Genomic DNA, 14573 nt, shown 5'->3' on the forward strand with positions numbered 1-14573 from the left:
CGGCCAACATATCTGCACGACTTACGGCTCATCCCCCGGTGTCGCTCACCCTCGTCTCGCTTAACCGGGGACGTCGCAGGAATGCGCGTTCTGTCGTAATATTTGGCTTTAAATCATGTCGCGCTGACAGGCCCCACTTTCTCGCGTTTCTTCTGATTCATCCGTGTGGCGTATCGTCGCAGTCCCGGCGAATCACGAATTTCGTCCCCCCCCTGATGGTGTCGATGCCCGCCGCGCCCGGGGGTTCGTGACTTTCCGACGTAAACTACGTTTTGTCTTAAGGTAACGCTGGAGAATCTAAAATACTGTAGTTTCCGACCTCTTTCAAGATAGGGTATGCTCGACTGGGAGGAGAATTTTGCAACTTGTCTGCTTAGAATTGTTGTAAATTTTGATGGATAAAGTTTATAAATTTCGTTTTTTTTTAAGGGGGAGGGAAAGGGCGGATTTATGATTTGACGAGGAAGAATAGGAAAAGGGGCCCGAAACGAACGTATATGTAGCACCATTCAACCGCAAGATTAGGTTCGCGCGCAATTTACGACGACGATCTTATTCCTATCCGAGCTTTCATATAAAAGCTTTTTCCTGTAAGCTGCGACACGGGACTTGGACTTTGGGGTTGAACGTAAGAGGGGCAGTGCGCCGATCGGGCGCACCGCGACGAATTAGTAATACCTATACAAGGCATCGACTTCGGCTGGGTTGCTCAGAGAATGATGCCGCAATACACAGAAATGATAGACGTTTGCCTTTAAAACCCTCATAATAAAAAGATCGCTCTTGAAGCTTGAAGAATTGTCGTTTCGATTAATTAGATCTATCATAATCGAAATAAACTAAAGCAATTGATATTCTAAATTGAAATATATTAAAATAATTAAAACTAACTTTTTTTCAAATTCTTTCCAGGTATCGAGATGACGCGCTCTGCTGGACAGACAGGTAAGAAATTCATTATATTCTCGTAATGACTCGTTTTCTCGCTCACACTCATCGTACGCGAATTACGAGCGATCGAAAAGGCTTATACGATCCTCTCGCAAATGTTATATTCGTCGATGAACGGGCGGCATCCGCAACGCGTGTCAGAGCGAGGAGGAAACCGATCTAGCTAATAATACAAAAGCGGAGCTATGAAAAGGAGCGGTCTCGATGGACGGCCGAGGAGATATAAAAGATCTCGTTGGCGAGGTGATTGATACAGAGAGATCGACGTCGCGACGCAATTCCATTGTTCAAAGTGAGCGCGCTGCGGCGCGCACGCAGAAGCAACGAGTTAGAGGCATCGAGGTCTGGCACGAGGTTCTTACCCACGGATATAAATCAACTCTCTCGAGTGACGAACGAACGCAGAATCGGCACGAAGCCGTTTCACGGACCACCGTATGTATATACGCGAGTATGTATATACGCAGGACATATGGAAACGCGGCGAACACGTCCGAACGATGCGTCTCGCCGCCGTTTGCTACATTTACGCGTCTATCGAGTATCAAATCTTGCGTGTCTCGCTCGTCAGGAGGGACGGCTGGCTGTTCTTCAAAAGCGCACCCGCGAGATTTTATATAAAAGATACGCGGAGTATAAAATCGCAAGGACGAACACACGCAAAAGATCGACACGTAAATTTTACGACGTTGTTTACGGCGATACGGCCATCCGTGTGATTTATTTGAAAAACGCGAACGGATCCATTATGCATAATCACGTGGCGCGTATAATTAACGATGGCGACGCGGACCAAACGCGCGATACTCGTATCGCTGTAATTAACCGCGAGCGATTTCACGCTAATTGCAAACAACGGAGCGCGATTAATCGTTCGGATCGTTATCGGTTTATTTCCGTCACGCCTTGTGTATTACCTCTCTGTCGCTCGCGAATCTTCGAGCTGTCACCCATTGCCGCGTCGTCCTGCGTGAAAAATCTCTTGTCGCGGTATTTGAACACGCTAAAATTAATGAGGCGTTTCCAACACATTATGCGTCATTATGATACCGGAAAAGTTTCATATCTTGACGGTAAATATTAGCGGTAGCAAAGTCTCGGTGAAAATTATCTCAAATAGCACGCGACGATTGAGAAAGTGTATCGTTTTCGCGTTTTATACGGCATAAATTATATTCAAAGTGATTATTAAGCAGGGGCGATTGATCAATAAGAAAAGGAGCACTATGATAAAAAAGATGCATAAGGGGTTTATCTGCGAAACTCGTCCGGAGCAGGTTGATAATTATTGAAGTATCGATTAAATGCTCCGTTCGCCTTGATTGATCAGCATTTATATCGTGGGTACATCTACCTTGTCGGTTCCCTACAATTTTAAACCGGGTGCCCCCCATCCTCCAAAGAGTCCATCGCGGGCTTTTAAGCTGTAATGCGCCTGTTTTCGTTCCTGCTAATAGCGCCGTTAAGAGAGCGAAATGTTAATTATATTACTCATAATCGCCAACGCGAGATTACCTGCTGATCTTTTCTTTTAATTTTCGTTGTACACGCGGTCGAAGGAGTTGGTCGTGATTTACGATTAGTTCTACAATCGTTGTTGTAGGAGCGATCGCTCGAGATGTCTAATTATAAATTCATAAGTACGACGAGAACGATCGTATCGCGCAGCGCGACACACGAGGGACGATCTCGTCGATGGAAATCGCGAGGGGCAAAACGGATTTTGCCGGCGCGGCGCGGCGTGCCGCGCGTGTGTCGTCCGGTTTCTCAATGCTCGCTCGATGTTCGCTCAAATTCGCGCTCGCGCCTCACGACGATGGTAAACGTCGGCGGGGATACACGCGCGGTTGCGGAGTTCACCGAGCCTTTAAAGAATCGCGGGCCGCGCGTATTTTTTTGTGCGACCACCGCGATTTAACTGGATGTCGTTACTACGTTGTCGGGCATTGTTGTCGGTCCCTGGGCCCCGGACTCCGGGCCCCGTTCATCGGTTTACCCTCGCTCTCTCATCTCCGCGTGGAGCGGAGTCGCCCTCTCCTCTCTCTCTCTCTCTCTCTCTGCTCCGCTCCCTTCTCTTCTCTCACGCCGCGCATCCCGCGTTCGCTCACCCGCCGATCTCCGATCCTATATTTATTGTATCGAAGAGACCAGAGCCGCCGCATTCCACGCGCATGCGCCGCCCGTAATGAGCGGTCTCCAGTCTCCTGTCTGTCTTTCCGTCCGTCTGTCCAGAGGACCGGTCGACCGGTCGCCTTCCATGCCCCCTACTCGTTCCTTCTCGAGAGGTCCCCCTTCGTGCCCCTCTTCCTTCTCCGCCACCGCCGCGCCGCGCCGGCCGCCGCTTCTGCCCGCTATTCTTCGCTCCCGCTTGGCTCCCTCGCTATTCCATCTCGTCACTGTCGACCGGGACGTTGGACGTTGGTCCATATCCAGATACCCGCGGGGACCAAGTTGCACCTTTCCTCGCGAAATTTATTTCGCATTGGCATGACTGATTTTTCCTCTTTCTTTTCCTCCTTTTTTTTTTTTTTTTTTTTTTTTCATCCGCCCGATCGAGGTAACGTTAACGACGATATGAAAGAAAGACGATATTGTTGCGCTTACCCGGATAGTTATAATAGCGTGGCACTATTAAACCGGAGCACAAAAAGTGAAACCGCATTTTGCATCGCCTTAACCGGTAACTCGATCAGCCAGAAGACGTCGACACATTTAGTTCTCTCTCGCAATTACACGGACAAGTACCTTACGCAAAAACGTTTCTTATCGAATCCTCGCCCGACTTCCCGTTTGGAGAAATCAGTGTCTATCGATCGCGAAAATTGTGTTCTCTATTTCTTTTCAGCGCTTAGGACAAACCTTGAAAATAATTTCTCGTTTGCGAGAGAGAAACGACGGGAGAAGGATTAAGGCGTTGAAACGTTGAAATAAAGTGTACGTGTAAAGTAATGTTTCGCGGAACCTATCGCGAAACAACGACGACACGACGACGACGAGAAAGAAGCTCCCCGGGAGCGGGAGCACGGAAAGAAGGATGAAGTAGCGAAGGGGGACAGACGCGCTCGAAGTAGACGAGGCTGATGTTTTATGCCAAATTAAACGATACTATCCCGTACGCCACCTCGTAGAGACCAGTCTTCGTTCCACTGCCATTTTCGGAAAACCGCATTTTACACCGGCTTAGCCGACAAAAAGCGTGTATAATTGCGTACAATGCGGCGGACAGCCCGACAAAAATCCGAGCATCGTTTAATAGCGCGCGGTGCGCGCGCGCGCGCGCGCGAACTTTGGAATCAACTGGCGCGACAGTGACCGAAAAACCAAGCGATGCGCGCGATGGTCCGTGTGATTCTAATGCCGCGGCTAAAACCAACGCGTGAAAAACAGGGCGGATTTACTCCTGGCGATCAGGTGGACTCTGCTGCGATCGGGGGTACCTAGAGACGTACACCGCACGGCGGAATGCTTTGAGCGGATCCGATACCTATTAAGATCGTAGAAAACGGATCTGCTTCGAAGTTGCCTAGTCAGGACGGATCCTTCCCGTCGATTCGCCACGCATTTTTAGCGCCAGCGATACAAAACGCTCCGAGTTAGTCGCGCCGCATACCTAGCTACGCGTCCGATACATCGAATTACATCACTGACGCGGTTAATCCGTACGCTCGCGAGAAGAAGCTCCGATGTCGGAAATCGTCGGTGAAACTCTCAGGAATAGGGAATCATGGGACGTGTCGTGATAACGTTATGAAAAATGAGTCACATCGAGAGGATACATCCAATTCGATTCGAACAGTCCATCTCATCCGCGATCCATCTCAACCGAGACTCGAGTGAATCCGCTGACAGGAAGAACCGAGCTGAGCTGATAGGAAAGGAATAGAGAAAAGGCGTGCGAAGAGCAGAGCGTGCAGAGAACGCGAACGATCGTCGACACGCACGCCTGTACTTTGTGGTCACCCGTGGGGCTCTCCCCATTCAACCGGTGGCTCGACTCGCCCACTCGTTCGTTCATTCATACGCGGGGAACGCGATTTGAATCGATAAGCAAAACTCGGAAGCGTGTCTTCCCGCTACCTCCACCGCTTAAATCCGCTCTTGACCTCCGGAGCGGCGAAATCTTCGCTCCTCTCCATTGCGCTCCTCTCGCCGCAGTCGCGATGTAAACGCTCCCAGCTATATTAATAACAATAACTATACTATCGTAATGAATAGTAACTAATGAGATAACGCTAATGAGAATATCATCCGCGCTCGCTTGGTATGCTTTTGCCGTGTCATTGCAGCTTTGACTACGTTTACACGGCGGCTTATAATCCAGTTTTATAACTACCGTATATTTTATCTGATTCAAATTTTTTCTTCTTATCACGATTACTTAAATATAAGCCTATTTTATATTCTAAACATTTGAATTAATCTCTTTTGACATCTACATATATATGTAGTTTAAATATCAAAAAAAGCTCCTATTTAAATGATCAATGATTAAAAGAAAAATTTTGGAACGCATAGTATACAATAGTTATTAAACTGGATTACAAATCGTCGTGTAAACGTAGTCTTTGAAGCAAGATGCGACATGAAAAGTGCTTTATCCCGTAAAATGTAAATTTTTTTACAACTAAATGTCTAAATCTAAATTCGTTTTTATTCGCGCAAGATGGAGAAAGCGACGATCCGTCGTAAGGGTATAATCCCATTAGGCTTTAATCGATGATCCCCTCCACAGTTGAACGCAACGTTAGGGTCGACTGAGGGATAAGGTTGCGGCGTTGAAAATAGATACACAAGCTACCGCGGAGATACGGCGTTTTATTGGCGTCGCGGGGTTCCAGATCTCACAATCGGTCAAATGAAGACAGAGCACTGGCAGCTCCGCTCCGGCCTGACAGTGTTGAAATCTCAACTTATCAGAGATCGGAGTCTTGTTTATAGGAAACATATTTAGTCTCTACAGCTTTTATTTATATCTATTCGGGTTTGTTTATATCTGCCGATAAGTGTCTCTAAAGAATTTTAAATGACTGATCGATAACATGTATGATCTACTCGAAATATGATTTCCGCTCGTGCCTGCCTTCTCCATCAACTATACTATTTTTCTTCCCCGTAATTTGCGCAAATAATATTGCTCTCTTCGACAAATGGTAGAAAAGTCTGTTAATCCTCTTGCCTCCCTGAAAAACGTCATTGCGTTACATTGGCGAGAAGGCACGCGCAGCGAAGATCACCGGCTGGTGGGGATGACGTTTCGGGGATGATGGGGGTGGAACCCTCGAAGAGCACGAGGGCCAACACGCGCCGATGACACTTACGCACACGTTCTCAAGACCGGCCGTCGTGCGGGTGTTCCTTCGCCACTTTCGTTACGTTTACGCCCGTTTTCATACCGAAATTGTTTTACAAATTGCGTCACGAATACAGGGGAACGTCGTTTTTACTCGCACGTTATAATCGCGATCGCGTTGAATATCGGAAAATTTGATTATCGTAATTTGTGACCGATAACGTGTTGTGTTAGGCACGTAGAACGTTTCACCGCATTGTGTTCAGGAGACTCGATTTATAGACTTTAACGATACGCAAATGTGGACGAGAGCGAACAGCGTGTACAGAGATTTCAGAGCTGTGCGTAAAATGCAGAGATGATTCATGGCAGCTAGAGCGCGAAAGCGATGCAGATATATAAGTCCGATTTCCGCGACGTAAAAATTTCAAAGAATCACGCCTGTTCCGTTAGAGACGCCTGTCGAGGAGAAGCCTCAGGAATCCGCTTAGTACACGCGAAATGTGGCAATCGGCAAACCATATATGCGCGACCACGTATAACCATCCCGCGTTTATGCAGCTGCGGATGAACAGTAACGAATTTCACTCGTGGTTTCATTCTAGGAAACCGTCCATGGACGACGTCGGAAATCCTACCTCCGTCAACGCACGGTGAGTACTCTCTCAGTCCCGATTCGCGTTCTACGAAATCTCGCGCGAATTTATTATACGCACGCCTCTCTTTCTTATCTTGGGTAGTGTCCTAAGAACGGGGAACAGGTCTGATTTGCGTTCTTGCATACACGCAGAACTATGATCTTAATACATCTACTATTTACCACGGTCAATAATATATTTTATAATGAAGATTTCTCATTTACATCAAACTGATTTGCGTAATAGGGATCTTTAAAGGCGTCAGTAGCGCGCCTCCCATAAAAGGCAAAATACGAACGCGGCGAAGAACCTTCGCATCGGGCGTGTAACGTTCTTTCGGCACTACGGGCGATTACATTTTGACGATGTTACAAGCGCTCGTAACGTTCGTTAATACTGACATCCTCCCACCCTATCGAATGTCCGAAGTGGCGGAGCGATTTTCGTAGGTAAAACCTTCCCGGGTAAATCTTATCGACTACGATCTACCCTTCGTCCTCCATCGAGAGCGGCCTATCTGCCGCCGTAACAATTGAACCCGTAATAGAATCACATTTATTCTTATTACCCGACGAGGTCAACCGACCAGCGAAACTTCGAGACCTTCTCCTCACGCTCCCGTCCGACTTCGGATCGGCTTTCCTAAGCCATTCCACGACCTACGTTATTTTTCCCCCGAGCTCTCCGTCGTTTTCTCACCATCCTACGCCGCGTTTTCATGGTCCACTTTTGTTTATCCCTGCGGTTTCGGCGCGATCCCAAAGCGAAACAATCAACTCCGTCATCCCGAATGAAAAGAGCGGAGAGCGTTCCCCGATATATTGCAAAATAAATACGAATGCCATTAACCCGAAACAGAAAAGAAAAACTACTGCGACATGCATCATCCGAGATAATGCGGCGGCGAGATATAATCAACGCCGCGGTGTTTCGTTAGCCAACGTATCCGACGTATTTAATATGTATAACCGTGACTCACGCACACCACCCACCTACGTCGCGCGAAGAATCTGCCACTTTGTATCTTGCTCCCCATCTCGTGATGTACCTTGGAAGTTAAACTGCAAGGCCATCAAAGTCTTTAACCGGGTTATGGAGATGCCGCTTTCGAGATAAATCGCAGAGTTTTTGCATAAAAATTCTTCCAACTGAACTTTGCGAATTCTCTCTCTCTCTCTCTCTCTCTCTGTCTTTCTCTCTCGTTTCTTTTACATTATTTTTGTGTCAGATAAATTAAAAATGTTAACGTAATCTGATTTGTAAGTTACAAAACATACAAAACTATAGTCTCGCTTTAGTTTACGTATAAAATGTAAAATATTAAAAGGCTGAAATAACGAATCATCGCTGAGGCAGTGATGATAAAAGACGGTGGGCGTTACGAGGTGCATCGTCACCGGTATAAACGACGCCCGAAGCGACAACCTTACGAGATGCGTTCTCTCGAGCCACCGTGCCGCGCAGCATCCGACGAGTGCGCAAATACAGAAATTTCGCGAGAACGAAGGAGGTAACCTGCGCACGGTACTGCGCGATATATAGCGTTTCTTCGTCGTGGCTCGTTTATACGATACCCTTATCATTCCTCTCTTAAATCGCTGTCGCAGATCTGCAGTAAAATCTCGCGAATCAGCAATCGCGATTTCGTCTCTTTCGGGGAAGAGTTCGATGAGCGGTCGAGCCTGTCGCGAGCGCACGAGCGTTAGCAACGACGAGACTCTTTCTGTACCACCATTAATATTAATACATTCCGCCGTATTCTCGGCCGTATTGTACTCGCGTCGACGACGACGACGACAACGACGACGACGCGGCCGCCGCGCGTCCAACAATATCGCTCTCGCGTTTCTGTGACACTACACACCGCGCCCGTCTCTCTTTAGCGCGCGCCGACGCAACCGGAGCCGGCCGGAACGGAACGGAGTTTTGTCCGCCGGAGCTGAATATTCACGCCGGCCAATAAATAAAACTCAAAGGAGGAAAGCGAAACAACGGGCGAGCCGCATTTTTCCCTCCGCTCGCGCTCCGCTTTTCTTACCTAGCTCGTTGCCCCGTTTGGTTTCTCTCCCTCCCGAGAGTCCTCCCGAGAGACCTCCGGAGAGAGATCGCATTGTCGCACGGTTTCCTCCCGTCTTACGAAACGCGCCGGACAATGCGCGTTTCTACGCTTTTGCCTCCGCTCGTTACAGCCGATGCAGCGTTACCGGAATCTGTCGCTCTTGTTTCGCCGTCGCACCGCCGCGGACAAGACGCTATTAACTCGATCTCGATGAGTGAAAGTTGTACCGTGCTATTTATATTTTCTATATACGCATACTCTAATTTCACTCGCATTAAAGCACAAATGCTTTTATGCTCGTTGCATCAATTGTACGATACCGAGTTCGAAATGTATTGACGATTTGAGTCGTACACGTGTATTTCTCTCGCGCGGAAAAAGCGGGGATTCGTTAGATTTCGGTTATTTATTTGAAAAATATGAAAAACGCGTGCGGTATCTCTTATGAATGTGCGTAGGAAGGAAGATTTAGAGAAGAGATACACTCGGGAGTCATAAGTATAGCCACAGGGTGCCTGCTTCTTGCAAAATTCCCTCTCTCCCTATCGGTCGATACAAAGAAAGGATTACGCGAATATTTTGGATAAGCTATATCTATCATCGTGAATTATTACGTCGTACGTTAGAAAGTTGCTGAAGACCTATTATGTTTTGTGGATTTAACGGTCAAAAAGTTCTCCTCCCTTTCCCTCTCAGGAAATTGCACGCACATGTACGTATTTCGACTCGAAAGAGATGCATTTTTATCCGTAAATAAAATATTACGCACACGCGCACGCGACGTTATAGTTAGGAAGGTAAACGAAAAGATGCACGCAGATGCACTCGACTCTTCCGGTTTGGCGGACGAGGATGTCGAGGGATACGATCGACCGGCATCGGTACGGAAACAGGTTGGTCGAGTTTTAAGCAGTCCGAAGACGTATCGCAAATTAGAAGAACGTGCGTCCGGCGATTACACGTGGCGCCTGTGCCGCGACGTCGAATTTCTGCACACGGCCCGCGTGCAGAATCCCTAATAAGTCAGCGCGCGGCTAGACAGAAGTCTCGCGCGCGCACCCGCGCGTATATTCGCATGCGGCCTGCTCGCGGTGGAGACGTAGCGACGTCACGGATACGTGGGATTCCTCTCGAGCAGCTGGATCACGTGCCCCGGCGGAACGTGAGGCTAACTTAAATGCGAATCAGGAACTGCAACACGCGCCACGCCGCGCCGTGCCGCATCCCTGCCGTCGCGGATTTTGAACGCCGATCTCGATTGTTTTTCACGTCTTCGTCCTCGCCACCCGTCCTATCACTGTCCGATTCACTTGGACGGAAACTTGAGTCATCGAAATCGAACGACATTTGACTCAACGCCGCGTCGCGACGGAGAAACGGATCTCGCGCTGCCGTGATTTTGCGCGTGCGAATCTCGATATTGCTCTTAAAATTTCCATACGGTGCAGATCTATACGAACGTAATTCATTTATAATTACGTTCGCCACGCATACCGTGTCCCATACAGTTATTTTGACGATTGTCCGCGACGTCGAATTCAAGTAACGCTTTTTCTTGCAACGAAATACCGCGCGCGCGCGGAGTCTAAATGTTGCGGACGAAAAGTTTCTCGATACACAAAACCAAGGGAGTAACAATAGGTATTTTCATTAGTCGAGTGGTTCGGTCCAACGGTAGATATTTGATTCGCTTTTTATCGCACGGCTTCGCATTCCGGTCCGCGTCGGTCGCTTCGTCGAACAGGATCGGAAAAACGGCCGCGACGCTGACTTCTCGATCGTAATGTCGGAAGAAACCTCCGCTTAGGAGTAAATAGCATTGTGAATACACTTCGAATGATGCTTTATTTATTCCGGAATTTCGTTTCGCGCGCTCGCAAGAAAGCGCCTGTCCCGCCGCCCGCCGCCGCATGTTGCTCCGCTATCGAAATAATATCTCGGGGTAGGTACTTACTTTCTCGAGAGAAGAGTAAAACGTTTGAGTTTACCTACCTAACTCTCGTACGCGTTTTGAATTCGCCTCGTAAACTGAGCGCGGCCGATGTCTTATCTAATCTCAATATAATTGCGAGAGCGCGCGTCATATAAAATAGCTTATTATACTATAGAAAAGTTGATTCGGGGACCATAATACGGGGGTCTGGAAATTAGCCCTCGCCCGTCTACCTATCTACAATGGTGATGATTATGTCTACTTATAGGTATAACTACCTACGTGCGCCAAACTACCCGTCTACCGTCTCTGAAATAATCTTCGCGGTCCTGCCTTCGTCTCGCTCCCCCTCCCTTCTCGCCCGATGAGCTTGTCGAAACTAGTTTATGAAACGAGTTCGGAACCAATGACCTCTCCTTCGCGTAGTTGTATACGATACCACGGTATAGTGACGAAGCTTGTTTATGTGTTACAGATTTGAGGAGAGACACTACGCTTTCGAAAGGTACGCTCAACTTCACTCAAAATGCATGCCGCTTTGTTTTCCCCTATACGTTCACGGTTCACTTTTCTTTTAAACCCCTGCGTGAAAGTCTGATGCTAGCTCCGTTCGGACTTCGGATCTGTGCCGAAAAAATTAAGGCGCGGCCTTTTAAGGTATCCTATAACGACGAATGGTCTAACGCTTATTAGCAATGATGCATTCTTCCACACACATGTATATGCACCGAGTTCTCAAAAGACCAAACGGTTATTTAAAAGCGAAACGTTACCGCAAAATATATAAGCGCAAGTATCTGATTGCGAGCGCAACGCAGTCGCGCGACGATTCTCTCACAGTTATACATAATACATACGTGTTATTATCGCGTATGCGCCCTATAATAACGACTTTTCGCGCGGCGGGCAAACTATCGACTGAACGTCGTGTGTTCGGTGACGAAACGCGATTATGTAAAAACTATATGAGTGGAGCGCGCGCCGAATTGCAAAGCAGCAGTTTTCGGGGCTGTCGAATGCGCTTTGGCGCTCGTTGTATTATAATGCACGGCCCGGCCGTGCTTTTGTTTTACGTATGATTGCCGAGCCGCTCGCGTTCTCGCGCCTTGTGTGGATCGCGAGAGGCTTTAAACTCCGGGACATTTATCGCGGCTAGGAAGGCGGGCCGACGATCGTTCGCGCCTTCGAGGGACTCGAAAGGGACTCGTCGCGTCCGAAACTTTGTACCTTTTCTTTCCGCACGTTTAGCTTTACATATTGCTCTTTTAATCATCGCGTGAATCGCGATTACAGCCGATCGCGTTTTATTGGCACGCGGCCGAGCTTCCTTATTACGACAGAAAGTAGGAATGCAACTTATGGAGCGTCAAGGAGGGTACGAGCGATATAGAGTTCAATGCTCGATTCAGCTCGGCACAATTCCACCCGAGCCCCATATACGACCGTCTTAAAAGGCGTTTTAAATCGGCGTGTCGTGAAAGAATCCCATAGAGATGCGGCGTATAAAGGCATTCCACCAACCCTCCCACCCTTTTTTTTCCTCTTCTCTCATCAACGTTCGGGCGCATCGATCTATCTCGTTGGAACATTTTCCTCGTCCGGCTCATTGCGTATATTTCCCGTAGCGCGTATTATTCGTCTCTGAATAATTTATGTATTATTTTCCCGTCATCAGCGATCTCTCGACGATACATAATTTACGTTTCGCGTCCTGATTCATTCGCCGCAAGCGTCGCGGCTTCTCCGAAAGTTTGCGATTCCATCAGAGCGCGTACCCGACGTATCCGCGCGAAACGTTAATAATAAAAACGAAAAAGCATATATTTGAGGATTGCCGCGACGAGTGCGGGCTCTCTCCTACTCATTTATTCCATAAATCTGACGATAAATAACCGACATATTGGGGCGTTCGCGTGGCTCCGGATCCCGCGGCATGCTTATCGTATCCCACAAATGCGCCGGAACGCATTTAAAATGTATTGAACTGTCACGGAGCAGTGGTTTTCCGGATTTTTACATTTTTCATCGTCGCCCGGGTGCAGGGCGCCCGCTTGGATTAGTGAGTTATTGTTGTTCTAAGTGCGTCGGTCAAAGGGAGTGAACACCCCAAGTTCTGGCGCGGTAATCCTGACCATAACGGCTCGCACCCCACAAAAGCTCCATCCTCCCCTTCTTCTTTCGTCTTCTCCCCCCCCCCCCCCCCCCCACCCCCTGCCAAATAGCCGCTACTTGACGATGGGTTCGTTGAATTTCGCAGTCGAATATAATTTTCATGATTTTTGTAACAAATAAGTAGTGAAAACAATTGCTCTCTCTCTCTCTATCGAAAAATTCGTTTGACATCACAAGCATGAAGGTGCTTTGTGGCAACCTTCTTCGAGAATACTTATGAAAGAATCGCCGAAACGATTGACAAAGAAAAAACGCGGGGACATACACGATCGCTATTATAGAGCATATAGGGACGTAGACCAATTTGATGTTAGAGACGGAGCAGTATGTCGCAGTGAACTCGACAGATATTGACCTCATTTTCATAGATATACATTTGCACGGCATTTATAGCGACATTTTCGCACGCAGGAAAAAACTTTTCCTATACGCACGTACACGGTTCCCTATTATTTTCAAAAGATTGAAAGAGGTTTATGTAATGCGAACATATCTGATCTGTGAATTTAAATTTGATTTTTTCAGATATAAAAGATGCGCCTTGAGATCATCATGTATAATATTTTTAATAAAATGTTAATTGCGACCCTGATATAAAAGTATAATCAAAATTATACATAATTAAATAATATTGCGTAAAGTTTACGGATTCAGATAATTACATTTACACTCGCAACGATTTCTTATTTGTTATCGATTCTTACACTTGAGACGATATTCATTTTTATTGTTGAGATTATTTCTCATCTTTTAGTTTCTCAAGTATTATAGCAATAATTTAATACTTATTATAAGTTCACAAATATCGATCAATAAAATTGTCATTAAAAACATATGAATAAATAGGCTATGAAAGATTAAGCTAGAATTGACACATTATAAAAATAAATATAATTATCAATTATTAGCATACACTTGTAATAATCTTCAGCATGTTTTTATCAAATAATTTACTTGGAATATGCTATATGATCGTGATTCGCATTAATATTTGCACTAATTTGCTTAAATTTGCGCTAATCTACCTTAGCCCATTCATTTCAAGGCAATAGATCTACGAGATATTACATTTATCTGTATTATATTCACACAGATCCTTTACCTTAATTCAAAATAATTTCAGACTCACCGATATGATGTGCAACAGCGGATCGTATTGTCACTACATCGACCTGTAAAATACAAAACCGAAATTATAGCAGCGTCCAAAACAATTAATATTAACCCTGCGGAGGTCGCGATGCTAATATCGGAAGATCGCATGTATTTGAGATAAGCATGCGAGTTCATAAAGTCACACTCTAGTTTTCTGATTAAGAACGATTACAAAGCGAAATAAAAACGTTTCGACTCTGACTTGTTTACACAATTTGTGTGAAATATTCTTAAAATGGCAACGGCAAATCAATTTATTCAGTTAACATATCTTACGTTTTTCTAATATGTTTTGAAAGTTTTACACGCATCTGTCCAAACAATCGCGACTTCCCGAGGGCTAGAAAAAAATATTGCGCACGTAAAATTCTTTTT

General features: G+C 46.5%; 1 protein-coding gene across 1 annotated transcript in view; it reads left to right on the forward strand.

Annotated features, from left to right (window-relative positions):
• Positions 1 to 14573, forward strand: part of LOC112452730 (protein trachealess) — a 76853-nt gene that overhangs the window by 16625 nt on the left and 45655 nt on the right. The window contains exons 2-4 of the mRNA XM_025013092.1: positions 913 to 945; positions 6847 to 6894; positions 11347 to 11376. Of these exons, the coding sequence (XP_024868860.1) occupies positions 913 to 945; positions 6847 to 6894; positions 11347 to 11376 (111 nt within the window). The remainder of the gene's footprint in view (positions 1 to 912; positions 946 to 6846; positions 6895 to 11346; positions 11377 to 14573) is intronic.

The sequence above is a fragment of the Temnothorax curvispinosus genome, unplaced genomic scaffold (genome assembly GCF_003070985.1).
Source record: "Temnothorax curvispinosus isolate PA1 unplaced genomic scaffold, ASM307098v1 QBEX01000305.1, whole genome shotgun sequence".
Lineage (NCBI taxonomy): Eukaryota > Metazoa > Arthropoda > Insecta > Hymenoptera > Formicidae > Temnothorax > Temnothorax curvispinosus.